Source organism: Corvus moneduloides, chromosome 2 (assembly GCF_009650955.1).
Source record: "Corvus moneduloides isolate bCorMon1 chromosome 2, bCorMon1.pri, whole genome shotgun sequence".
Classification (NCBI taxonomy): domain Eukaryota; kingdom Metazoa; phylum Chordata; class Aves; order Passeriformes; family Corvidae; genus Corvus; species Corvus moneduloides.
The window spans coordinates 17,441,245-17,466,900 of NC_045477.1; the positions used below are offsets into that span (position 1 = coordinate 17,441,245).

The window sequence follows — 25,656 nt, forward strand, 5'->3', positions numbered from 1 at the left end:
GGGATCAGGGCGGAGGGGGGGGGAGGGGGGAGGGGGGAGGGCGGGGGGGTTGGAAGTTGACAGGAGAAATGGGAAGCAAATACCCAGTCCCCATTCCATCCCCACAGGTGCCAGAGACACAGGCACAGAGAATGGCACATGCTGGGCAACGCCACCCACCAACACCCTGCTGGGGTGCAGAGAAGGGCTGGGGCCTGCTGAGGTTTTGGGGTGCCCAGAGCACTAGGGGGGGCAGAAGTGGAGTGCACAAGTAGTTTTGCCCCTGCATGCACCCCAGGAGGAGACAAGAGTCCCAGGGCTCCACACAGGGCCCACAGTCCCTGGGGGTGTCAGCTCTGTTCCCCAGGATTCTCCTTCTGGAGAAGCCACGATGTACCCCCACAGAGTGCCCCCAAACTTCAGCACCCCATCTCCTCTCTCCCAGAGGTGCTTTTGGGGGAAATGGACTGGTGTTACTGGCTTGGCTGGGGCTGTGGGAAAACCCGCTACAAGTGCTTGTAGCCTCATCCCTAATTAGTGCCCAGCACAAATTCACTGTAGGGGTTTCTCTGTCACCCAGAGCCCCCCTGGAGGTCCCCATAACCCCTGAGGGTCCCACCAGGACCCACCATGAGCAGAGACCCCCTTCCAGAGCGCACTATGGGAACAGGGATGGCTCTGAAGTGGGACAGAGGCTGAGTCCCTCCCATGCCAGATTTAATTATTTTATTCCTAAATAATCGGCTCCGGTACAAGGTACAAAATCTCCCATCTCCCTTTGCACCCCCAGAAAAGGAGGGGGCAGGAGCATGGCCAAAGACCAGCTCCCAAACCCCCAGTCAAGGCCTCAAATTCCAGTGGAGGAAGGGTTCAGGCACCCAGCTTGGAAAGGGTCCCCACCCTGGAAAGGCAGGAGAGGGGACAGGAGCCTTCAGAGACCCACAGAACATCTCGAGGTGCCAGGAGCCCCCCCAAGTCCTCTCAATGTGCCTGAAGATGCTGGGAGCCCCCAGAGACACCCAGCACACCTGGAGGTGCGAGCTTACCCCAAAACCTCCCCCAAAAAAACCTGAAGATGCTGAGAGCCCGTAAGACCCCTGCCCCCCAACATGAATGGAGATCCAGGAGCCCCCAAAACACCCACCACAGCACATCTGGAAGTGCCATGAGCCCCTCAACTCCTCCCACATGCCTGAAGGTGCTATAAGACCCCAATATCCCCTCTAACATGCTGGAGCTGCCAGGAGCCCAGAAGCCTCCCCTCTACATGCCTGGACATGCCAAAAAACCCTGAAGGCCCTCCTTCCCAGCATGCCAGGAGGTGCCAGGAGCCCCCTAAACCCCTCTGCATGCCCAGAGGTGCAGGCAGGTGCCCAAGCAGCCCCTGGGGGTCTGTTGGGGGCGGGGGTCCCATGGGATGAAGGCAGTTCTGTTGGACCGTAACAGAGATGGGAAGCACAGATGGAGGGCAGATGGGGAGCACAGTGGGGGGGTCTCCAGGGCTAGGGAGCAGGCACAGGGCCCCCCTTTTCCTCTGGCCCCCCAAAAGCTGAAGGGCACTTATTGGGTTTGCCACCAATAGGGACAACACTGGTGTCCCACAAGGGCTAAGTGACCAGATAAGCCTCAACTTCCCACCCTGGGGACCCAGTATGTCCCTACTGTCCCCAGACAGGGGTACAACAATGGGGGGGTCCCCCCGAACCTAAAGTGGGGGTGCACATGTACAGGTGTGCGAGATAGAGAGACAAACCATGTTGGAAGTGGGGGGACAGGGAGAGGAGCCCCCAGTGGGGGTCATGTCAGGCTGTCCTAGCCTGGGGAACAAGGAGAGGAGTTCCTAGGGGAATCAGGTCAGGCTGTCCTCGTCACTGCCCTCGCCACGGTCCTCCTTGCTCTCAGCCAGGGAGCTCTCATCAATGTTTTCCAGGGAATCCGCATGCTGGAGGGAGAGCTCAGAGAGTGCCAGGGCTGGGAGTCGGCTCTGCTCCGGGAACAGCCAGGGCTTGAAGTGAGGATCATGCTTCTGCTTCCACTCAGGATACTTGAGGCATGCCTTGTACATCTTCTTCATTGCCTGGGAGGAGGAGCGCGATGGGCACAGGGACCCCTCACCCCCACACCAGAACCCCCCCCCCAGGGCCACAAACTCACCTTGGGGGCCAGGAACTGGGAGGATTTGTTCACCACCCACTTTGGTAAAGAACCTGGAGAGAAGGAAGGGGTAGCTGGGAGTGGGACCCCCAGCATCCCCCAGGTGCCCAAAAACCAGGACCCCCACACATGGGACCCCCACGGCACTCTCACCAAGGACATGCGGCTGGAGAGAGGGAACAGGGTTCAATCCACACTGCTCTCTGCTCTTGCAGAGGTCAAAACCAGTGATTTCAGCATTTTGGGTCCCTCTTTGACCCCCAAAATAAAAGATTTCAAGAGAACAGGCCCAAGATGTTTCCTCCTGACGTTGCTCCATGGTCTGTCTGGCTCTGACTGCGTCCTGAGATGCTCCTGCTGATGAGCCCTTCCAAGTCCACCTTGAGCATATCCAGAGGCCCTACTGAACCCACCCTGAGTCCCTCTGAGCTCAGCCCGAGATTTCTTGAAGCCCTACTGACCATGCCCTGAAGTCCCAGAGCCCCAACTGAATCCCCACGGAGCACCCATTAAGTCCAAGTGAGTGCCCATTCAGCCCACCCAGCCCACCCTGAGCCCCCACTGAGCCCAAAGCCCCCATTAAGCCCCAACCGAGACCACCCTCAGCTCCCAATGAGCCTACACTGAGAACCCATGAGACCCCCGGTCCAAGCCCACCCTGAGCCCCCAGTAAGCCCCCCCTGAGTTCCCCCAAGACCCCACTGAGTCTCCCCAAGCACACACTGACATTAGGGAAGGACTTGGGGGTGCCAAGCTCCAGGGCACAGAGCCACAGGTCCCTCTCTTACCTTTGGGGTCCACCTGCGCCAGGTAGGTGATGGTGCAGCTCTTGGCACCCGTCCCCTCGATCAGGTAGCCTGTCTGGATGGAGACTGCCCGCACCATGTCCTTGCGGGGGGGGTACTTCTGTGGTGAGGAACAAGGTGGGAACATGAGTCAGAGGCAGGGCAGGTGGGGTACAGCAGGCACCAGCCACAAGCAGGGCTGTCACAACCCCCCAGAGCAGCCTCTCAACTCTCCAACCCATCCCCCCAAGCTCTGAGTGAGCCCCAGCCCAGCACCACAGGACCCCTGGTGCCCTGCTAAACTCACAGGATGCTTGACAGAGTAGTTCATGATGATGTAGTCAGAGCCCATGGGCAGCCAGGAGCGGAGTGTGACCACGTCCCGGTTCTTCAGGGGCTTGGGACACCTCCCTAAGGGACAGCACCAGGTGGGATGTTCTGGAGTGAGACACCCACCTCCAAGCATGGACTCCCCTCCTGCCCTCCAAATTCCCCCAAGCCGGTGTCCAGGCCCTCCGTTCAATGCCAGACACCATGGATCCCCTAGATGCCAAACCCAGGGGTGAAGTGGTAGCAGCCCTGGGGTTCAGCCCTCCCCCAGGATCCCCCAGATCCCCCGGCCCCCTCCTCACATGCGTAGTAGCCCACATCAGAGTTGGCCGTCAGCCTCCCGATGTCAAAGGTCTCGATGACATTGGTGTCCCACTTCTTGCGGTACTCGATGTCATGGAGCACGTCGTACAGCGTCTCCGCCGGCACGTCCCTGCACTCCATCCTGCACTGCAAGGTAGGGGGCATGAGAGAACAACCTGGGGCCTCCAGGGTGGGAGAGTGGCCATGGGGACCCCTGGGCAGGAGGTCAGCTGTGGGAACCCCCAACAGGATGGCAGAAAGGACATCGTGGTAGAAGGGTAGCCATTGGGACACCCAGGTGGGAAAGTGGCTGTGGGGAACTCGTAAGAGGATGGCAGTGGGGACCCTCAGGCAGAAGGGAGGCAGTGGGGACCCCAACCAGCAACTCAGTTTGCCACCCAGAGCCACCCCGAGCCACCCCATAGCACTGGCATGCAGGGCTTTAAAGCAGTGTGTAGCTGAGTCCCGGGTACTAGGGGACCCTTCTTCCCACCTGCCCCCCCATCATTGTGCTCCCCTCAAAGTGGCATCCCTGCACAGGGGAGCCAGTACGTGGGGCTCTGCCTGATGCCTTGGAGCAGCATGGATCACACGGAAGGGGTTGGGGGGGTGCAGAGTGGGGAGCTGCTCTGTAATCATGGCAGCCAGATCCAGGGAAGGCAAGGAGACAAGGAGAAGGGAGAAGGTGAGGGGGGCTACCCCAATAGCAGGGATGCCATCTGCCGAGGTCAAGGGTGCTGGAGCCAAGCATGGGGCAAGGAGAGTAGCCAGCACGTGTCCCTGGGAATGCCACCAGCTCCTGTTTATCCCCAGGGATGGCACCAGCCCCTTCTGTCCCCCAGACCCTGGGGTTCAGGATTTAGGGGTGGCCCTGTCACCCCAGCACATGGTACTGGAGACCCCCCCAGCCCTGGGAAGGGGCACAGAAGCACCCAGCAATGGGGCACGGCCATGGCCCCACATGGCCCCTTGGTGGGACACAGCCACGGAGCCTGTTCCCCCACAGTACTCATCCTCAAACCCATCCTTGCCCCAGAGAGCCCAGCCCCACCCCCACAGTCCTCATCCTCAACCCCACAGATCCATCCCTGGCCCATGGAGTCTGCCCCCAACCCCACAGTGCTTATCCTCAATCTCAGAGAACCATCCCTGCTCCACAGAGCCCATCTCCAGCTCCTCCATTCACCCAAAAACTGGTCTGGGAACACCCAGCCCTGCAGGGCAGTTTTGGGGACAGCCTGCCTGGATGACTTGCTTGGAGAACCCCTGCTCCCACCTGCAGCCAGGCCAGCCCAGCACCATGCTCAGATTATTCCCAGAGCAGCAAGGCTAGTCAAGCCAGTAGTGCAGGACCTATCCTGCAGGTGACTCACATCCCAGGGGGTGCCAGGGGGGTCGCAGCAGGAGAGGGGATGGTGCCACCTGGGAAGCGCCCGGAGCTGCACGCCCCAGCCCTGAGTCAATATTGACTGATGGGGCGAGAAGGAGGAGAAGGAAGAGGAGGTGGAGGAGGAAGAGATGAAGTCCCCAGGGCTGGGGTTATGCTGGGCCCGAGGGAACATAGAATGGGTGCCAGACTGGGACAGGAGCAGATCCAAAGGGGAGACTCCCCCACCCCTGCCTGGGGGGAGTGGTCAGGGCTGCCGCCACCAAGGGGGTCCCCAAGCTCAGCCACACTGGCGGCTTCACCAACACCCCAGATCATTCCACTGCAACCCACAGGATGGCTCCTGGCCATCCTTCGGGAGCAGCCCATTTAGAGGCGAAACCATCTTCCCTGGGACACCTCAGATTCCCAGGCACCAACTCACTGCCCCACCGGTTAGGATGGGGTGTCCTGGCTGGGGTGCCCCAACCCGTAGCCAGTCCCAAGGCCACCAAATATCCCACTGAGGAATCAGCCATGGCACCAACTTGTTCCCAGCCTTCAGAAAACAGGTTAGACGAGAGCTGCATCCTTAATGGAGGGGGGCGGGGAGGAGGGGGCGGCAGCCTCAAAGCAGGGCGAGACTTTCAGGTTCCACTTAATTAAGCAAAGAATCCAGGATGAATTCAGGGGGAAACCAGCTCCTGGGAAAGAACAGCTCCTGCAGAGAACCCCCAGCACCCACACAGAGACCCCCAGCGTGAGGGGCAAACCCCTGGGCTGCACCTTGCCCTGCCACATCAGCAATGCCACGTGTGTCCAGCCCTTTGAAATCCAGCAGGAGCATCTTATCCTGGGTGGGATAGTGGGCCTGGGTACTGCTGGGGGCCACAGGGTGGGGACAAGAACTGTTACCCCACAGGGTCTCCAATAGCCAGTGGAATCAACACATGAACACCCAGCAGGATCTTTCCAAGCAGGATCTGTCCAGGAGGGCGTGGAAAGGGGCAGGACCTGGCTCAGGGACCCCCGCAGGCAAGAGACAGCTCCAGGTGCCGTGGCAGGAGCAGCCGTGCCAGGACATCCTGGAGTGGGCTGGGTCCCTGCCATGCCAACGTGGCACACTGGGATTGTGGGACAGGCAGGGGACGCACCCAAGCGTAACCTCAATCCAGGGGATGTTTTGGGATGCAACCCCCAAGAGCAAGCAGCAGGGCTGGGGGACACGAGGAACTTGGGGGGAGAGAGGAGGGGGGCCGGGGGGGCCAGGATGCACCGTCCCACAGAACCATGCCCATGCCACCATGCCCAGACACCACAGTGATGGATGGTTCACATCCCACCCACCACGGGTCCCCACCACTGTGGGGACAGGGTAGGGTGCAAATGGCACTAGAGAGTCCCTACACCCCAGAGACCACCATCCTCCCCTCCCAGGGTTCACTGCTGCCACAAGGGCATGACAGAGACCTGTTCCTTGGTCACAGCAGTCCAAACCCTCCAACGTGCTACGGTGGAAGCAACCCAGTGGTTCCATGGCAGGAGCCGGGCACAGGCAGTGCCAGTGCCCTAGGGACAGGTTTCTCCAGCAGTGCCAACTGCTCGCACAGCTGCTGCAGAGCAGTGTGTGAGCAGGCCGCATCGTCACTGCTGCCACCGTCACCACCACTGCCACCACCCGGGCTTGGCACCGTGGCAAGGGCAATGCCACCCACTACAACAGGACAGCTTCATGAAGGTGGCACCAGGAACAGGGACACCAGCCAAGGACTCCAGTGTAACCCCATCTGGACACTGCTCCTGTCTCAAGTTGTCCCTTGCCATTCCGGTGTCCCGCTTTGCAAGAGGGATGAGCCAGGATGAGCGTGCACCTGCCTGTGCCAGCACACTGGCACCGAGGAGGAAGGGACGCACTGGGAAATGCAGTGGGGACATAGGGAGCTCTGGGCAAGGGGAGCAACCCCAGTGACCACAGGCTGGCGGCCACAGGCTCCAAGGAGTCCCCCAGCCTAGCCCTGGTGTGCAGCAAGCATAGGAGGTGGGCTCCCAATGGGTGAAGTGGGGATAGGCAGCACCCAGGACCCATGGCCCTACACACCCTGGGGGCCTGAGTTCCCCGTGCCCCCTGTACAGCCCCTTTGTCCTCAGGGGTGCCTATCTGTCCCTGGCTCGGCCCTGGAGTTGTGTTTGTCCTGGGGTCCCCAATCCCCCAGACTGCCCATTTGTCCTGGTGTGCCAGTTAATCCCTGCTTGCCATCGGGGGCCAGCTCGGCGAAGTCCCCACTCGCCCCAAGGTGCTGCATCACCTGAGGGACCCCACTATTCCCTGGGATCCCCACTCACCCCTGGGTAGTGGTTCACCCCCCGAGTTCCCACTCACTGTGGGGTCCCCGCTCCCCTCCCAAGCCCAAGGTGCAGCATCGCCCCAGGGTCCCTCCTGCCTCCAGGTCCCCCGCGGGGTCCCCGCGCCATCCCCGTGCCGCTGGGTACCCCAGTCCCGAGGGGATTCCGGAGCGGGGGTGGGACCGGGGTGCCCAGGGTGGGTGGGGATGTCTCACCGTGTGCCAGGGTGTGCCGAGCGGGAGCTCTCACCTTGATCTTGTGGAGGGCGCGCTCGGGCTCCAGCAGCTGCACCCAGACCCCCACCCCGCCCTTGCTGTAAGTGAGGCTCCAGCCGCTCTCCGACTCGCACTGCGCCCGGAACGCCCCGAAGTCCCGGTCGTCGGGGATCTGCACGCTGTCGCGACCCGACATGCCGCCGTCGTGACCCGACATGGCCCCGGAACACCCCCACCCCGCCGGTGCCGGTGCCGCGGGAGGCGCCGGCCCCTACGGCGGCATTGCGGGGCGCGGGGCGCGATGGGACCGGGAGAGGCGGGCCGGGGGCGGGACCGGGGCGGGGAGCACCGAGGGGCGGGATCGGGGGGAGACCTGGGGGGAAATGGGGGGGGCCGGGAGCACCAGGAGGGAGTAGTTGGGGGAATTTCGATGGGGGAGGGCACCAGGAGAAACAGCTGAGAGGAGCCGGGGGGAAACCGGGAACGTCGAGGCTGAAACCGGGAGGACCAGGCGGGAACTGGGAGCACTGGGAGGAAGGGCAGCCCATGGCAGAGGGGAGCAGCCCAGGTAGTGGGAGGACCGGGAGCAGCTGGAGGACACAAGTGCAGAGAGTTGTGGCACTCGAAGGGACACCTGCACTGTGCACCAGGGTAGGTTTAGGTTGGATAGTGGGAAAATTTCTTCACAGAAAGGGTTGTCCAGCCCTGGCACTGGTGGAGTCCCCATCTCCGGAGGGGTTTAAAAAACCGTGTAGATGTGGCACTTGGGGACATGGGTTAGTAGTGGCCTTGGCAGTACTGGGGGAGTGGTTGGACTCAATGATCTCAGCGGGCTTTTCCAACCCAAATGATTCCATGATTCCAGTTGGGGTAGGAGGGGACACAAGTGCAGGACAGAGGCCCGCAGCCCTTCTCCAGGCTGCAGGTCACCCTTATGAGACATTGTCACTGTGACCCGATGCCCTGTACCCGTGCAGCACATAAGCATTATCCATCCTTTGTGCCAGTGCTGGGCCTTGCTGTGGCATCCCCACGGTACTGTGGCCAGGAGCAGGTGGGCATGCTGCCACTGGCAGTGCTGACTAGGATGTTATTTTTGGAAGAGCTCAGGCTCTGGCTCCCATTCAGCTCCGAAAATGCTGCCGAATCAGGATTTCTTTCTTTCCAGTTGGGAGCACCTAGGAACCCTCTTCCAGCTCCCATGAATAATTGTGTAAATGATGATGGAGCAGCATGGCATGTACCTAGACTGGCAAAGCAAAGCCTGTCTCGGCAGCGGGAATGTGGTACCGAGCCCCTTATTCAGGATTAGGCTCTTCCAGGGATGCAATAGTCAGAGGGATAGGGGAGCACAGGGATGTCACCATGCTCAGCACCTGTGAGGAGATAGGGACCTGGCATTGCAGGGCTTGCCATGCCACACCACTGCTCCCAGCATCCTCACCTGGGAAAAGGAGCCAAGGGAATCTCTGGCATCCTGTCCCACTGGAAGTGGACATTTGCAGTGGATGGCTGGGGACAGGGTGCTGTGGCTGGGGCTGGGGGACCCTCTCCCCTCGTCCTTCTCTCCCTGCCCTTTCTGGCTGCTCTGCGGTGGAAGCCTGGGATGTTCCCACCCTGTCTCCAGGGAAGTGGAAAGGTGAAAGCCATCACACCACAGCCCTTCCCAGCCCCCTACAGTCCTGGTGCTGGAAGCAGGAGCACCCGCCATCCCAGCTAGCCCAGCCATGTGGCACCACATGCCATTCCCAATTTGGAACACAGACGGGAGTCATGGGGTAGGGAGGACAGGCTGGGGGAATGGGGTATTTGGGCTGGGGAAGCCGATGAGCTGGGCTGGGGAGCTAGAGAAACTGGGCTGTTAGAGCTGGAAGAACTGGACTGAGCAACTGAGCAAGGGGAGTCAGCAGTCAGTCTGGGGGAGCTGGGCTGGGGAACTGGGAGCAGTGGGCTGATTGAACTAGAAGATCTAGGTTGGGGAACTGGGAGCACTGGGCTGATGGAGCTGGGGGAGCTGGGCTGGGGAACTGGAAGCACTGAGCTGATGGAGCTGGGGAAGTAGACTGGGGAACTGGGAGCACTGGGCTGTTTGTAACAACTCCCAGTCCTGCTAGCCCCAGTCTGGGCACAGAAATGCCCATTTCTGACACCCTCTCGCACACTCCTGGGTCTTTCCCAGTCTCCTGGCTCCCAATCCTTATCCCTGCTCTGCCATCCTGCATGTGCCAGCAGTGTGCAGAGCTAAATCCAGGAATCAATAACTCAGGCAATAAACCCAAGTCTTTTTTAAAAAAAGATTTTTTTAAAAAATCAAATCCCTAAAATGCATCTTCTTAGCAGCTCTGTTTAACCCAGGAGTTTGTGGGACCCTGTGGAAGTGCTGGAATGATGGTGGGATGGCAAACTGGGAAAATGGCTGCTGGGATAATGGGGGGAAATGGGGGAAATTGGGGTGAAACAGGAGGAACTGGCTGGAATGGGAATTGCTGGTGGCAAATCCTGGGGCAGTAAAGGGCTATGGGCAACTTTGGGAGGACAGCATGCACACACACATGTGCACTCACACACACATGCATGCTCGTGCCTGTGCCCACACAGGCGTCCCCCAGAGGCATCTGCTCTCAGCCCGGCCTGCAGCAGATGCCCAGGATTCGTACCACCACAACATGTGCAAGTCCTCCCTGGGGGTACGAGTGCTGCACACGTGTGTGCACGGCTGCACGGGAGTTGTGTACACAGGAGAGCATGCGTATGCACAGGTGTGCACAAGTTCCTGTGTGCACACGTGTGGCATTGCATGTGTGCATGCAGAAACACCCGTGTGTGCGAGTGCACACGTGTGTGTGTGCACCCGTGTGTGCATGTGTGTGAATACACGTGTGTGCATGCGAGTTCATGTGTGTGCCCGCGTGCATCCGTGCATGCGTGAGTGCAGGTGTGTCTGTGTGATGTGTACTTTTGTGATGTGTGTGTGGTGTTTCGTGTGTGTGTGGTGTTCGAAGTGCGTGTGGTGCGTGTGGTTCGATGCGCGTGCCCGTGTGCGTACGGTGCAAACACAGCCCAGAGTGTGCGGGCACGCGCGCCCGTGCTGGCCCGTCCGGGCGCGCCCGCGCGCGCTACCGCTCTGCGCAACGCGGGCGGGTCGCAAAGCGCTCCCCCGCCGCCCCCTGCGCTGCGCCCCCTGCCGGAGCCCGCAGCCACTTCCCTGCATGTCCCGTGTCCGACGCCTTTTTCCCGGCATGCCCCGGGCGGGCCGCGCCGCGGTGCCTCCCGGGGGTTGTAGTCCGCGGCGGTGGACAAGCGCGGCGCAGGGCGTGGTGGGGACTATATCTCCCGGCATGCCTTGGCGCCTCCCGCATCTTGCTCCGCCGGCCGGCAGCCGCCATCTTGGTCCACCGGCCTGAGCGACGGGGGGGGGGTAAGGTGCGAGCGGCGCAGCGCGGGGAGCGAGGGGACTATGCTGGCCTCTCTGGCGTTCCGCCCGCTGCCACAGGGGCTGGCGCGATTCCTCCGAGCGCGGCGATGGTGGTTGCCATCACGTGCGACCTACGGGACTGCGGCGGCGGCTGTGGCTGAGGGGGCCGGGACCGCCGGACCGCGGCTGCTCCCGATATTGGCCGCCAGGGGGCGCCGTGATCTCGCGCCGCCGCCGAGGGCGAGGCTGCCGTGGCGGATCGCGGCCTGCAGGGGGAGACAGAGGGGCCCGGGGGGGAAACCCCCGGTAAGGGGGGCCGTCCCCGGGGGGTCTCCGCCAGCTATTCCGCCAGGCCCCACTTTACCAATAGGGTCAGGCCCAGGGGGCTCTCTCGTAGTTAATGGGCCAGGCCTAAAGGAGACCCCTACAGCAGAGAAGCTAGGGCTGCCTGTTCCAGGTCTGGCCCCACTGCAGACCCCCCGGCCACCTGCCACCGGCCTGGCCAGCACTGGCTGCCTTGTGCCAGGAGCATCGTCCAGCCTCATGGCATCTCTCAGAGAGCCGACGCCATGGCCCTCAGGTGCAGAGAAGCACGGCTGTCATGCGGGAGACCCCGGCAGGCATCAGAGCGGCGCTGGGAGCTGCTCCGCGGGAGCAGGGCTGCCTGCCCTCATCGCTGCGCTGGCTTACTGCTACCTGCGGGACCGCCTGTCCAAGGGTGACTATCGCTGCTGGGGCCGGCCCCGGGGCGGGAGGGGCGGGATGCAGGACAGAGGGTCCTGTGCCCTTTGGGAGGGGATGTGGGGTCCCTCCTCGGGGAATGGAACCTGCCCACTGGCACTGGCCTGGGAAGCTCTCCAGGGAAGGGGTTACCCTTAATGCTTCAGGGGTAAAGGGGCTCCAAGAGAGCTAGCGAGAGACTTTGGACATGGGCCTGAAGAGACAGGATATGGGGGAATGGCTTCCCACTGGCTGGGTTCTTCTAACCCTGAAGCTAGGGTTAGGTGGGGTATTGGGAAGAAATTCTTGCCTCTGAGGGTTGGTGAAGCCCTGGCACAGGTTGCCCAGAGAAGCTGTGGCTGCCCCATCCCTTGGAAGTGTTCATGGACCTGTTGGACAAGGCTTGGAGCAACCTGGTCTAGTAGAAGGAGCCCCTTCTCATGGCAGAGAGGTGGAATGAGATAAGCTTTAAGGTCCCTCCCAACACAAACCATCCCTTATCTCATTTCCCAGAGCTGGGTGCTGCTCTTCCCATCTCTAGCCAGGGGGTGTCATTCTGACTCTGTGGTAGGAACACTGCTGTGGTGTCTGGAAACCTCTGACTGAGGCTGTGACACCCTGGGGTGACAGTGCCCACTGCCCTGGGATTCCTGCTGCATCCCACAGCCCCCTGTTCGCAGAGTGTGTGATGGGGGACAGGGGTCAGTCACCAAGACAGCAAGAAGTTTTTGGGTAACCTGCTCACGGGAATAGCCCCTTGCTCACTGGGCTGGTCAATGAGAGCTCTGAGCAGCAGCAGCCCCTGCACATTCCAGGTTAGGATGTCTGTGTGTGTGCCTCCATACTAACTCCCTCTCCCTTCTTTCTGCGTTTCAGAGGATGCTCTTCTGGAAGCTGCAAGGATTAACAACGTTTCAGAAGTCAAGAGGTGAGCAAGGTTCTGAGATGTGTGAGAGCAGTGTGCCAAGGGCTGGGAAGGCAGGAAAGCCTGTCAGCACTTGGGAAAGGAAGGGGCTGGCTGCTCCCAGCCCCCATGGGGTGCTCACCTCACCATCTCAGATCCAGAGTGGGTGGGGAGAGATGGGGAGCACCATTACTTGTTGAGTAGGAGGTGGATCGCACTTCCTTGTGCTGAGAGAGGGCAGTGTGAGGCTGTGCTGTGCAGATAGAACGTACCCCTGTGAGTGACATCCCACAGAGGCTCATTTGTTGGGGTCTGTCTCTGAACAAACAGCCCTTGTGGGCTCCTCAGCCTGAGCCAGGATTTCTCCAAGAGCCTTTTGTCCCACAAGGAGCAGAGGAGAGAGATCCACCTGCCCAAGGAAATCATGGAAGTGAGTGGTTGGGTGACCAAAGATATAGCTGTTAGGGAGTGGAGCATCTCCAGAGCTCCTCTCCCATGGCAGCAGGCTTTTTGTCACAGTTGGCTGTGCCTGTCCCATTGGGGTGGTGCCATGGCACCTTTCAGGAGCATCTAGCAGCATTACATTCCCTGAGGTGGTAACAAAAAGCCAGTTTCTCAGGCTCAGCATGTGACTGGTCCCCAGGAGGCATGTTCTTCCTGTGGCCAAACCTGCCAGGAGAGACTCAAAGGTTCCCAGGATGGTTTGTGAGCAGCACTGCTGTGTCACTGACCAGTTGCTGCACCCAGTGCCAGAGGACAAGGTCTGGGACTGTGGGAGGAAAGCAAGTCTCCCATAAAGTGAGACACGTGAGAACCTTGGAGTTGCTTCTTGAACAGAGCCTGGCACTCCTACCTCGTATCTCTCAGAATCCGAAAGGTCTCCCAGGTCCTGAGTGCTGCCCTCATCCAGTATGGAATTCAGATTTTTTTGACAGCCTGACAGCTCGTGTAAGATGGGAAGAGACATTGCTGCTCTCCTATGTACACCACACATGTGTTTCTGTCTCTGGCTGAGATCTCCCACCCAGCACAGGCACCTGGGGAGGTGGGAGCTGCTGTCTCTGTGTAGAAGGAAAGAGAAGAGAAGGATAGCCGAGGACAAGGAGAAGGAGAGGAGAGCCCTCTTGGCTTGCAGCCAGGGGATGTTCCATCCAGTCTCCAGGATCTTGGATGAAGCAGCCTGGGTCTGCTGCACCCTAGGGCTGAGATCTGGCCTGGATCAAGGGCCAAAGAGGATATTGGTGTGCAGCTAATTGGCACATGTGTTCTGCTGCTTGTAATTGCAGGAAGCTGCTGTTTAGGGATGTCTGGGTGATTTGTGAGCCTGGCCAGGCAGAACAGCAAGAGGGATGCTTTGTGCTCCAGCTGGTCAGGGCAGGGCTGGCGGCTGTATGCCATCCTGCTGGGCTGCACATCTACAGCTTCTCCCTTTGTTTCTGTGCTCTGTCACAGAATTACAGAATCATTTGGGTTGGAAAAGCCTTCTGAGATCATTGAGTCCAACCAATCCCCCAGCACTGCCAAGCCCACCACTAAACCATGTCTCCAAGTGCCACATCTACATGTCAGTTAAGTCCCTTCAGGGATGGGGACTCCATCACTGCACCAGGGCTTGACGACCTTTTCCATGAAGAAATTTTTCCAAACATCCAACCTAAACCTCCCATAGCACAACTTGAGGCTGTTTCCTCTCCTGTGAGAAGAGCCTGACCCCCACCTGGCTACACCCTCCTTTCAGAGAGTTGTACAGAGTGAGAAGGTCCCCCCTGAGCCTCCTTTTCTCCAGGTTGAGTCCCCCCAGCTCCCTCAGCCACTCCTCATCAGCCCCTTTGCTCCAGACCCTTCAGCAGCTCCACTGCCCTTCTCTGGATGCCCTTCTCCAGCATCTCAAAGTCTTTCTGGTCATGAGGAGCCTAGAACCGCACACAGGATTTGAGGTACCTAGTCAGTGCCTAGTACAAGCAAACAGTCATTGCGTCGGGCTTGCTGGCCACACTGTAGCTGATACAAGTCAGGGTGCCATTTGCCTTCTTGCCCACCTGGGCACACCTGACTTACGTTCAGCCGCTGCCAGCCAGCACCCCCAGAGCCTTTCCTGCTGTGCACTTTTCAGCCACTGTGCTCCCAGCCTGTAGCTCTGCACAGGGTTGTGGTGATCTAAGTGCAGGACCCAGCACTTGACCTTATTGAACCTCATACAGTGGCCTCAACCCATCGAGCTAGCCTGTCCAGATCCCTCTGCAAAGGCTCTCCAGAGCCTTCCTTCCCATCCTGTTCCCTGTGGGTCTGGCAGCCTTCCCACTGTTTGAAGCTTTTTGCCTAACTCTGCTTGGCACATGCCTTTGCTTGTGCAAAAAGCATGAATGGTGAAAACTACTGACTCGCCCTGCTGCAGGCAGTTTCAGCCTCAAACATGATGAGGGGGCTGGAGCATCCCTCTTACAAGGAAAGGCTGAGGGAGCTGGGGCTGTTCAGCCTCAAGAAGAGATGACTTGAGAGGGGAGCTCATCCTTTTCTGTCAGTGTTTGCAGGGAGGTTGTCAGAGGATCGACCAGGTTCTGCTCGATCGTGCCCAGCAGCAGGACAAGGGGCATCAGGAGAAACTGGTGCACAGGAAGTTCCATCTCAATATGAGAAAGAACCTTGTACTATGAATGTGACAGAGCACTGGAACAGCTTGCCCAGAGAGTCTGTGGAGTCTTCTTCCTTGGGGATATTCAAACCCCACTTGGACACAAGCCTGTGCAGCCTGTTGTGGGTGAACCTCCTTAAGGAGAAGGTTGGACAAGGTGATCTCCAGAAGTCACTTCCCACCCCAACCACTCTCTGATTCCATGCATCTCTTGACAACAAGCTTCCAGAGCCCAGGATTGCCAGAGCTACTGCAGAGCTGACAGAGGAGACAGAGTCTTGCCTTCAGTGCTCTCTCCACCTGCAAGGGGCAAAGTTCAAATTGAGCCTTGACAGGGCAGGAGTGTGACAATCCAGCTGGGCAGCACCATACATGGAACATGACCTGTCCTCCCTTCACACTACTGTCCCCTGGGGAGTCAGGAGAGGGGAGGCTGAGAGAGTGGTATTTCTAATACAGCTTCAGGCTTGTTTGAAGTGGGGTGCTGACCTTTTCCAAGTGCCTTCTTCAGCTGACAGCTGGTCATGGCCCTTTGCACATGAAAACATGAGAATATAGTGACTAGGAAATGCAATCTTTTAGGTCTAAAGTGTAGAAAATGGCCATGTGAGAGAGGGTGGGAGGTACCAAGAAGATCATGAGACCCCACCTGAAGTACTGATTCTAGCTCTGGGGCCCTCATCATAAGAAGGATGTGGCGCTGCTGGAGTGAGCCCAGAGGAGGCCATGAAGATGCTCCAAGGGCTGCTGGAGCCCCTCTGCTCTGGAGACAGGCTGGGAGAGCTGGGGGTGTTCAGCCTGGAGAAGAGAAGGCTTCAGGAAGACCTTAGAGCCCCTCCCGGGGCCTAAAGGAGCTGCAAGAGAGCTGGAGAGGGACTCCAAGGGCCTGGAGTGACAGGACAAGGGGGCATGGCTTCAGACTGACAGAGGGCAGAGTTAGATGAGATATTGGGAAGAAATTCTTCCCTGTGAGGGTAGTGAGTCCCTGACACCGGCTGGCCAGAGCAGCTATGACTGCCCCATCCCTGGAAGTGTTCAAGGGCAGGTTGGCCAGGTCTTGGAGCAATCAGGTCTAGTGGAAGGTGTCCCTGCCTGTGGCAGAGGGGGTTAGAACTAGCTGAACTTTAAGGTTTCTCCCAACCCAAACCATTCCATGATTCTGTAATTGTTCCAAGCAGTGATTTTTAACTCTGTTGAGAATGAACAGGCCTTTCAGGCATACCAGACGGACCTCACTGGAACACACATGTTTGTATTGCTGAGGGAAGAATGCAAATCCACAGGCTGGATCCAGCCCCTCTGCTGTAGGATTGCCTCTCCCTGAGCTCCTCTGAGCTCCCAGACAAGTTTTCTCATCTTTAACCACTTGTTCAATGCAGGGAACCAGGCTGAATTTTTCATTGAGGTGAAAGAACGTGTTAACTTCTGAGAGCATCCCCTTTGGAGCATGTGGCAAACCAGCTCTTCCCTCCAAGCCCTTCATGCTGTTAGCCAGCACAGAAGATAACACCTAATTAATGTAGATAATTTCCCTCAGCCTCAGTTGTTCTGTGCATTTGGAGAGAAAGCGAGAAACAAAGGCATAAAAAATGCCCACCTCAATCCCACTTGTGTTGATATTCAGAAATAATATTGATTCTTTGTGTTCCAGCTTTGTCTCCTAATAAGCCACCCCAAAAGCACAGGCTTTTAGCAGTTTTCTCACCAGATAACCATGATGGAGCAGTGTTTTCCTCAGCACTGTGCAACTGTGACTCATGGAGTCACAGAGTATGTGTCAGATGCCTGTTATCAGCCTCATTCCTAACAGCAGGCAGCCACCCAAATCTGTGTGGTAATGAGATCTGGAGCTGACCAGGTGCTCTCCTGCTCTCACAGGGGTCCAGAGGGACATGGCAGTGGGGCAGGAAACTCTGTGTCAGTTGCTGCAGCTGAGTCTGCTCTCCTCAAGCTGATTCTTTAGGTGGAGGAGATGCAGAAACAACTAAGTCAGGCTTGATTGCCCCAAACAGTGATCTCTCTGTTTTCAAGCAGCACCACTCATCTTGGCTCTGACTCATCGCAGTGCTGCTTCCTCCAGACTGTGCTTGTCTCTTCTCCCCTGTTTGTAAGCAGCAGAGCTCATTGAGCAAGATTTCCCCCATCCCTGTCTCTGGAAGTGTTCAAGGCCAGGTTTGACGGGGGTTAGAGCAACTGGTCTAGTGGAAGGTGTTCCTGCCCATGGGAGGGAGTAGGAACAAGATGAGCTTTAAGGTCTCTCCCAACTGTAACCTTGTCAATTCTCTCCAGTTTGGGCAGTGGACTGGGGGTACAGCAGCACCTTCTGTTTGCTTCCTGGCTCAAGGATTCGTTAAAGAATTCAAAGACTGCATTTGAATTCAGAGACTGGGTAAAAAATCCCTCTGTAGTGAGTCAGGCTTTGCTTACATGGAACATCAGATCATTGGAAGACACTGTGTGGAGGAGGTGGGCCTTTATGGGAGCAGGTATCCCATGTTGTACCTGTTGAAGCATTTTCTCTCACAGAATAACTGTGAGTGTCGTGACTGAGGCTCGAGGGATGCCTGAATGCTTTGTAGGGTGAACAGAAGAGTCGTGTCATTGGCTCCTGGAGCATGATGGCCTCTGGCCACTAGCCATCATGTACTTTATCTCGGTCCTGAACAGCTGTGACACATCTTCAGCAGGGAGATGATTTATAATTACATGTATTTCCATTGCTCCATGTTTATATGATGTTGAGCCTGCATTTGTCTGTGTGTATCTGAGTTACAGACATCTGGGGTTTTTAGAATGAAAAGATGTTTATCATGTAAATGTCCCCTTTAATCTTTTCTCCTAAATGGCCAAATTATCCAGGACTGGGTTTCAGTGGAAGTTTTGTTACTGGTTATTGAGTTTGATTTGGCCTGCGGCTCTGGGAATTCAGAGCAGATACAACAGCCCAGATTTCTTCACGTTGGCAATGAAGTATTGGGGAGACCTGTGTGTGCTGTGCTTTCCTGTACTACATAGCTGGAAAACTGCCCTTTTTAATCTGTTTCTTGGTGTATTTTGGCCTCACAGGATTGTTTGAGTTTGCACACTGAGTCACAGAGCAGTGTCACTGCTGTCAGCACCAAGCCAACCATGGGAGACAGGAGATCTCATGGTTCTTTCCCAAACAGCTTTAAAGCCCTTAAATCCCAGATCCCTCTCTCTGGAAGTAGACACCAACACACCTGGATGTGTGGGAGTTTCTGGATGTGTGGAATGTATCTGGGAACCATCATAGGGTTAATTCGAGTTAGTGGAGGTGTTTATCAGCAGGGCTGAGTGCAGGATAGCCTCTCTGTGCCGCTCTGGATTTGGAGGAGAAGCAGTCCACCAGCATGGATGTGGCCTGTACAACCAGGGGAGCAATTATTCCACTTTCCTCACAGCTCAGGAGCTGAGGGGCGCCTTGGAAGATGTCAGGCAGCAGGTTAAAAACATGCCGAGTGCTTGCTTACACAGCACATAAACTATGAATGTTGGTGGATGTGAGGGAGTCATGACACTTGAGTTTGGACCTGCGCAGAGTAAGTTGAGCAGGTAACACAAGCCACCTCCAGTGGAAGTGGATTGCCAGAAGTTAGTGTATTATGCTCAAATCCCTCTGCAAACAGTGATGACTCAGGGTCTTTTCCCACTTCTGCTGCTGGCCTCTGCCAGAGCAGGCTGGCAGGCTGGTGGGGTATTTTTCTGGCACACAGCTCAGCTGTTGCATTAGGGTGCCTGAACTGGGGCTACTCCATGTAAGGTTTCACATTCTCTTCCAAACCTGGTGATGCCAACTGTAGAATCACAGAAGGGTTTGGGTTGGAGGGCACCTTGAAGCTTATCCAGTTCCAGACCTCTGCCATGGACAGGGACATCTTCCACTAATCCAGGTTGCTCCAAGCCCCAACCAACCTGGTTTTGAACATTTACAGGCATGGGACAGCCACAGCTACTTGCATGTCTGTATTAGTCTTTTCAAGCTTGGGTTGTACCTCTGACTTTCCCCACTTTGTGTGCTCTCACCTATGGTGGTTTTGCCCATCCACTGTGCCTTCAGACCTGCTCTCCTTTCAGAGTTTGCTTTACGTCCTGAAATTTGGCCTTATAAGAGCTTCCCTTTGATTTTGAAAACTTATTTCCAGGAGTTTCTCCTTGGCCACTGGTCTCTCCACATGGCCTGTTTGGCTGTCAGTGTTAGGGTTACCAGGATTCCTCCAGGATCCCCCCATGTCCTGGGAGCAGCCTTCCTGCCTTGAGAGCTGCAGAGAAATGCTATTCCTCTCTGCCTTGCCTTGCCTTGCCTTGTCCTGTCTTCCCATCTCATCTGCATCTACCCTGCCCCCCAGTGTGCCAGTCCATATGTTTTCACGGAGCACCATGGTGTGTTACTGGCCCTGGAATGATGGTGAGGGGTGAGAAACAGCCGTGAGCTCTATGCAAGAAGACAGCAGCTGCATCAAAGGGGTTTTAGCAGCTTGCTGTGTCCTCCTGTCCAGGCAGATCCTTTCCCTGGCCTCTAGCAGGGATTGTGCTTTCGTGTTCCGAGATATTGTTCAGTTGGGATGTTTTTCTTCCCCCCTTCTTCTGCAAAGCAGAGGGCAATTCCCAAGAGGGTGAGCACATCTGAGAGTGTCCCCCACTCTGCAGTTAAAGAGTGACATATTGGGACAGGGCTGAGAGAAACAGAAGCTATTGTTGTTGCAAAAGTTCAAGTTTCCAGCTTCCTCTTCCTCCACCTGTCAGGAGGGAGTGCTGGGCATGCTCCCGGCACTGAGCACAAACTCAAACATGCCCTCTGGGCTCAGCAGTGTCACTGAGTCAGTCACCCAGAACCCCAGTGGCGGGGTGAATAGAAGGCACATCTGTCCGGGGGCAGTGGGGGGAGAAGGCTCATCGCTGCCGACGTGGGCTCTTTATCTCTTCTGCGGGGATCAAAGTGCTGAAGCTTTGGGAGCTGCTGTCTCGAGGTAAAATAGAGCATATGCACAAAGCAGTGGGTGCTGCTCTGCCCAGATTCCTCCAGCAAATTCCAGAGCAGACAGTGAGTTCATAGAATCAGGGAATCACAGAGTGGTTTGGGTTGGAAAGGGCCTTAAAGCTCACCCCCAGTTCCAACCCTCTGCAATGGACAGCGACACCTTCCACTAGACCAGGTGGCTTCAAACCCCATCCAGCCTGGCCTTGAACACTTCCAGGGATGAGGCAGACTCTGGGCAGCCTGTGCCAGGGCCTCACCACCCCTGCAGGGCAAAAATTCTCCCTAATAGTCAATCTAACCCTGCCTTCTGTCAGCTTTCTGCCCTGAAACCATTAAAAAAAAAAAAAGTTTAACTGGAATCCCTTAATTATGAGTACTTCCCCCGTCGGAAACAGCACCATCTCTGACTTGGGGTTCTTCTCCTGACTGGGTCTTGAGTCACAGAATCCCAGAAGAATTAGGGTTGGAAGAGACCTTTAAAGGTCATCTAGTCCAACCCCTGCCATGGGCAGGGACATCTTGGTGGCACTGCCACAGTCAAGGAACAGTTTGTCATTTGAGAACACTGGAAATGGCGCTAATAGAGCTGTATCCATGTGAGAAACTCCTTAGGAGGTGAGTGTCCTGGCTCTTACTTGGTTAAAATGTGGATAAACATCCTAAACATTGATCAGAGGATTTTATTTAATTAAAATAAAATACTCCTTCTGGTAAATACATTTGGCTGTCTGGGATCGGAGCAGTGGTCGTGGCTTTATTGATTGTCATATCATTAAATCAGGCAGAGAAAAAGTAAGTGATGGGCCTGAAGACCCTGAACATAAAGTTCAGTTGTCTGAAAATCTGTTAAGTTGCTGAGCATCCTGCAATGATTTAACAAAAAAAAAAAAAGGAATCCAGCTCCTAAATGAAATGTCAATGCATATTATGGTAGATGATGTGATACGAGTAATTCTCTCACTGGGCTCAGTGATGTGGCATTCCAGATGCTTATGGTGATCTAGATTCCTGAATGGAAAACTACTTGACTGATCCTAGTACCTTTGCTCCAAGCTGTAACCTAATCCCACAGGAGAGGCTCCAACATCCTTCCTGTTGGATGCACAATGGTTAAACAGGTTTGACTGCCAGACTAGGATTTTTTTTTTTTAAAGGAATGGAGATAATTCATTATTCAGTATGTCCTTCCACTGTGTCTGTAGAGAAAAAAGCCTTTCAGTGAGTTTACAGGTATTTTTCAGTGACTCCAAAGAGCCTTGAGAATTCTAAAATCACAGGATAACAGAATGGCTTTGGTTGGAAGGGACCTTAAAGATCATCTAGTCCCAACCATTCTGCCATGGACAAGGACACCTCCAACTAGACCAGGTTGATCCAAGTCCTTTCTAAGCTGACCTTGGACACTTGCAAGGATGGGGCAGCCGCAGCTGCTCTGGGCAGCCTGTGCCAGGGCCTCACAGGGAATGTGAATCCCAATACCTAATGTAAATCTCTCATATTTTAGTTTAAAATGTCATATTTTTATTTTAAATAAAGGCTGATGTCCTGTCCTTTGTCTCACAGGGAGATGCTGAAGAGTTTCACTGCAGGTCCCATTTATGAGAAAACAAATGTAACAGGAGAAGGGGGACTTCACACTGACACAATGTGGGGTTAGATTGTATATTGGGAAGAAATATCCATCCCTGTGGCTGCCCTATCCCTGGAAGTGTTCAAGGACAGGTTGGATGGGGCTTGGAGCAACCTGGTCTAGTGGAAGGTGTCCCTGGCTGTGGCAACGGGGTTGGAACTGGATGATCTTCAAGGTCACTTCCAGTCCAAACCCTCCCATGAAATGTTAAATCTCATGACAGATGAAATTAAGACTGACCCTTTGCAGCAGAGCAACCCAGTGGCTGGCAGAAGGTGACCAGGATGGTCTCTCTGCCCCTTTAATGTAAAATCATATAAATACCATGGCCAAGTGCAAATAGGGCTGATACTTCGCAAAATTACATTAATTAAACTCTACTGAGGATGTTAATCAGTGATTGGTGTTGGGCTTTAAGGCTTTTATTGCCAGGCAAAAGTTCCCAGCCTGTAGGGGTTTGTGTGCCTCCATCCTGCAGAGTTTTGGTGTTGGGGTTGCCTTGCCCCTTCTGGGTTCCTCTTTCAGGCTCCCTCTCCCTTGTCATCAAGCTGCCTTTATTTCCTGGCTTTTCTGTGGCTATAGGCTGTCACACTGACATGCTGTAGGAAGGGAGTGATGTGAATGTTACTGCTTTCAAATGGACAAGTAAATACAATGAAATTCAGAAATAGCTTGAACATGTTGGTCCACACCACTCTGAGAGACAAGTGGAAGGGGACTAGGCATCACAATGTCTGGGAAAGGATTTTTGGAAGCAGCTGGGGTGAATCAGGGGGAGACAGTAAGATGTCTGCCGTTGCAGCATCCTGACAGCTCTGGTGCTGGTGGGAATGGCTCCTCAGGGTCTGCGGGAGCTGGAATTGGTTCCTGTAGTGGCAGTGAGCGTGCAGCTTTCCAGCTGGGGGAGCAACTCCCTGTGCCTTCACAGAGGACACGGCACAGATGGAGCTGTGGTATGGATTTCTCCCGCAGGCAGTGTCCTTCCAGCTGGAGCAGGTGATGGTGTGACCAGCAGTGGCCGTGGGTCTGAGTCAGGCTGTCTTATCTCTGTTGTGAGTGCAAACACCTCTGTAAGCGGAGCTGCAACGGGAGCTGATCTCTGCAGATAGCAATCTGCTATCCCTTGTGTGTCTGGGCACATCCAGCCTCACCAGGATGGAAAGCTTTGGGGCTGCACAGGAATATTTCTCCTTTCAGCAGACTGTTGTCTGAGAGGGCTCTTCAGACAGCAGAACTGGCAACATGCTCTTAGTGTTCACTTGCAGGGATGTGGTGCTGGCAAAGGAGAAAGCATAAGGATATTTTCACAAATTCTTCATGGAGAGGGTTGTCCAGCCCTGGCACAGGCTGCCTGGGGCAGTGGTGGAATCCCCATCCCTGGAGGGATTTAATAGATGTGTGGATGTAGCACTTGGGGACGTGGGTTAGTGGTGAGCTTGGCAGTGTTGGGGGAATGGTTGGGCTTAATGGTCTCAGAGGGGCTTTTCCAACCCAAATGATTCCATCATTCTATGCCATACCTTGTGGGGGACCAAGGCTGGTCTTGTGCAACTCCCCAGATGAGTTTACTGGACCATTGTATAATGCAGGAGCTGCAGCCTGACCTGTGTTAGTCATGTGCAGGGCAAGTAGATCCAAACCCCCATAAGACTGTAGGTGAATCATCCCTGCTCTCCATCACAGTGCTGAGTGGGTCTTCAGATATTAAACTGCATAGAAAAAAGAAATAAAAATTGGATCTGATATGGATTCTATGTGAAAATTTGTTCTCAAGTATCAAACTTCTTTGGACCAAGGTCCTGTTGTTGACCTGCCAGATAGTTCATTACCATTAAACTTCAGCTTGTAACCCCGGTAAAGAGAGCATAAACCTTCTGTCAATGCTGTGATCATTTACAGTGGTCACAGCCTCCTGAATCACAGTTGGGAGCTGCAAATGAAGGCTGCCAGTTACGATTCTATTCTTTCAGCTATTAGGTCTCTGTCCAAGTGCCTGATGAACAGTTCAGAGCATCCAGAACCAGGACACCAGTGCTGGCCATGCCTTCTGTCAAAAAAAGGGTGGACAATTAACTGTATGTCATACCACCACTTGAGTCAGAAGAGTTCACCAACACGCTTCTGTGTAGAGCTTGGCTGAAGCCATCTGCCTGTTGTCTCTCATGCCCCAGTCTCAGTCAAATAAGGCAAGTAGTCCAACTGGAGAGGAATACAGGCTTTTTATTCAGATGATGTTTATCTGGGTAGTTTCTCCAGTCAGTGGGGTGAACTGTGTTCAGCTGTGTTCAAGATATGAGCCAAAGTTTAGGCAGTGGTATTGCTGGTTGGACATAACTTTAGGATTATCATACCATATATCATAGCATCGAAGGGTTTGGTTGGGAGGGAGCTTCCAGATCATCTAGTTCCAACCCTTCTGCTATGGGCAGAGACACCTTCCGCTAGGCCAGGGTGCCACAAGCCCTGCCCAACCTGGTATTGGACACTCCCAGGGATAAGACAGCCACAGCTTCTCTGGGCAACCTGTGCCAGGGCCTCACCACCCTCACAGCCAAGAATTTCTTCCCAATATCCAGTCTAACCCTGCCTTCTGTCCATGGGAAGCCATCCTCCCTGTCACTCCATGCCCTTGTCCAAAGTCCCTCTCCAGGTCTTTTGGAACCTCTTTAGGCCCTGGCAGGGGCTCTAAGTTTTCCCTGGAGCCTTCGCTTCTTCAGGCTGAACACCCCAGGTGCCTCAGTATATAAGAGTATATTTCTTCCTTGGGATAAGTTTCTAGTGAAACCGCTGTGAAGGTTTCCAATGAGGTGGAGGAAGGTTGGCAAGACACCGTAGGTATAGCTGTGAGTGTTCCCTGGACCAGCATTCCTGCTTTCCTTTTTTTTTTCCAACTGTAGGAAGAGGAATATGGTTCGTTTACCTCCTTTTCACTCATTCCATACCAGCACTCTTAACCATCTGACAGCATTGCCACCAGAGCAGACCGAGAGCAAGGAGTTTGGAAAGGCTGTCCGAGTTCAGATGTGTACCTCTCCAAGTCCTTAAAGAGGAGATCTGACTTGTTCAGTGCATGCAAGCGGTCACAACTGACCTTGACTTCCTTGCCTGGGATTCTGGGCGGAATTTTGAAACTTCAAGTGTGGTGCTTGCACAGGTGGAACATGGCTGGTGTCTTCACTTGTGGCTCTCCCAGCAGGAAGTTTAATGACAGCTCTTTCCTGTTACACCTGTGTGAAAGATGCACTGTGCAGGGACAGCCTCACCCAGAAAGGAAGATGGAAAAGCCTTAATTTGCAAAAAGGGAGAAGGATAAGCCAAGGGGCAGAGAACTGCTGACGCCTGCATGGTCCACCTTGCTTTCTAAAGCCTGACCCATGGCTGCCCTGCCTTGATACCAGCAGCACCTTGCTCCTGCAGGAAAAATGGGTTTGTAATCATGGATTTGGTTGTGTAGAGGGACCTTTTACACAGGCAGACAGTGGCAGGACAAGGAAAAATGCCTTCAAACTGACAGAAGGGAGATCTAGATTAGATATTGGGAAGAAATTCTTCCCTGTAAGGGTGCTGAGGCCCTGGCACAGGTTGCCCAGAGCAGCTGTGGCAGCCCCATCCCTGGAAGTGTTCAAGGCCAGGTTGGCCAGGGCTTGGAGCAGCCAGGTCTAGTGGAAGGTGTCCATGCCTATGGCAGAGGGGATGGAAGAAGATGGTGTTAAAGGTCCCTTCTAGTCCAAACTCTACTGTGAATCATTCAGTGATTCTATGATTTGAACATGCAGGGTTTAGAGTTTGTCTCATTTAACTTGAGCACTGTAAAATTTGTGTGTCAATTCTGAACTTCCCCCTTTCCTTGTGGTCTGCAGAGAGAACTATCATTTCATTTT

The 25,656-nt window shown here is 55.3% G+C and overlaps 2 protein-coding genes across 4 annotated transcripts in view; one reads left to right on the forward strand and one right to left on the reverse strand.

Annotated features, from left to right (window-relative positions):
- Positions 1–688: 688 nt before the first annotated feature.
- Positions 689–7,793, reverse strand: STARD10 (StAR related lipid transfer domain containing 10). The gene is made up of 6 exons (XM_032097998.1): positions 7,510–7,793; positions 3,551–3,698; positions 3,226–3,329; positions 2,922–3,039; positions 2,134–2,186; positions 689–2,056 (listed from the first exon to the last, which is right to left on the reverse strand). The coding sequence occupies exons 1-6, from the start codon at positions 7,690–7,692 to the stop codon at positions 1,829–1,831; spliced, it is 834 nt and encodes a 277-aa protein (XP_031953889.1). The 5' UTR covers positions 7,693–7,793; the 3' UTR covers positions 689–1,828.
- Positions 7,794–10,859: 3,066 nt separating this feature from the next.
- The window catches only part of CLPB (caseinolytic mitochondrial matrix peptidase chaperone subunit B), a 73,423-nt gene continuing 58,626 nt past the window's right edge, over positions 10,860–25,656 (forward strand). Inside the window, exons 1-2 of one of the 3 annotated variants that reach the window (XM_032098026.1) lie at positions 10,860–11,608; positions 12,487–12,538. In XM_032098026.1, the coding sequence (XP_031953917.1) occupies positions 10,933–11,608; positions 12,487–12,538 (728 nt within the window). In that variant the 5' untranslated portion in view covers positions 10,860–10,932. The remainder of the gene's footprint in view (positions 11,609–12,486; positions 12,539–25,656) is intronic. The other 2 variants (XM_032098020.1, XM_032098011.1) reach the window with 2 other exon arrangements.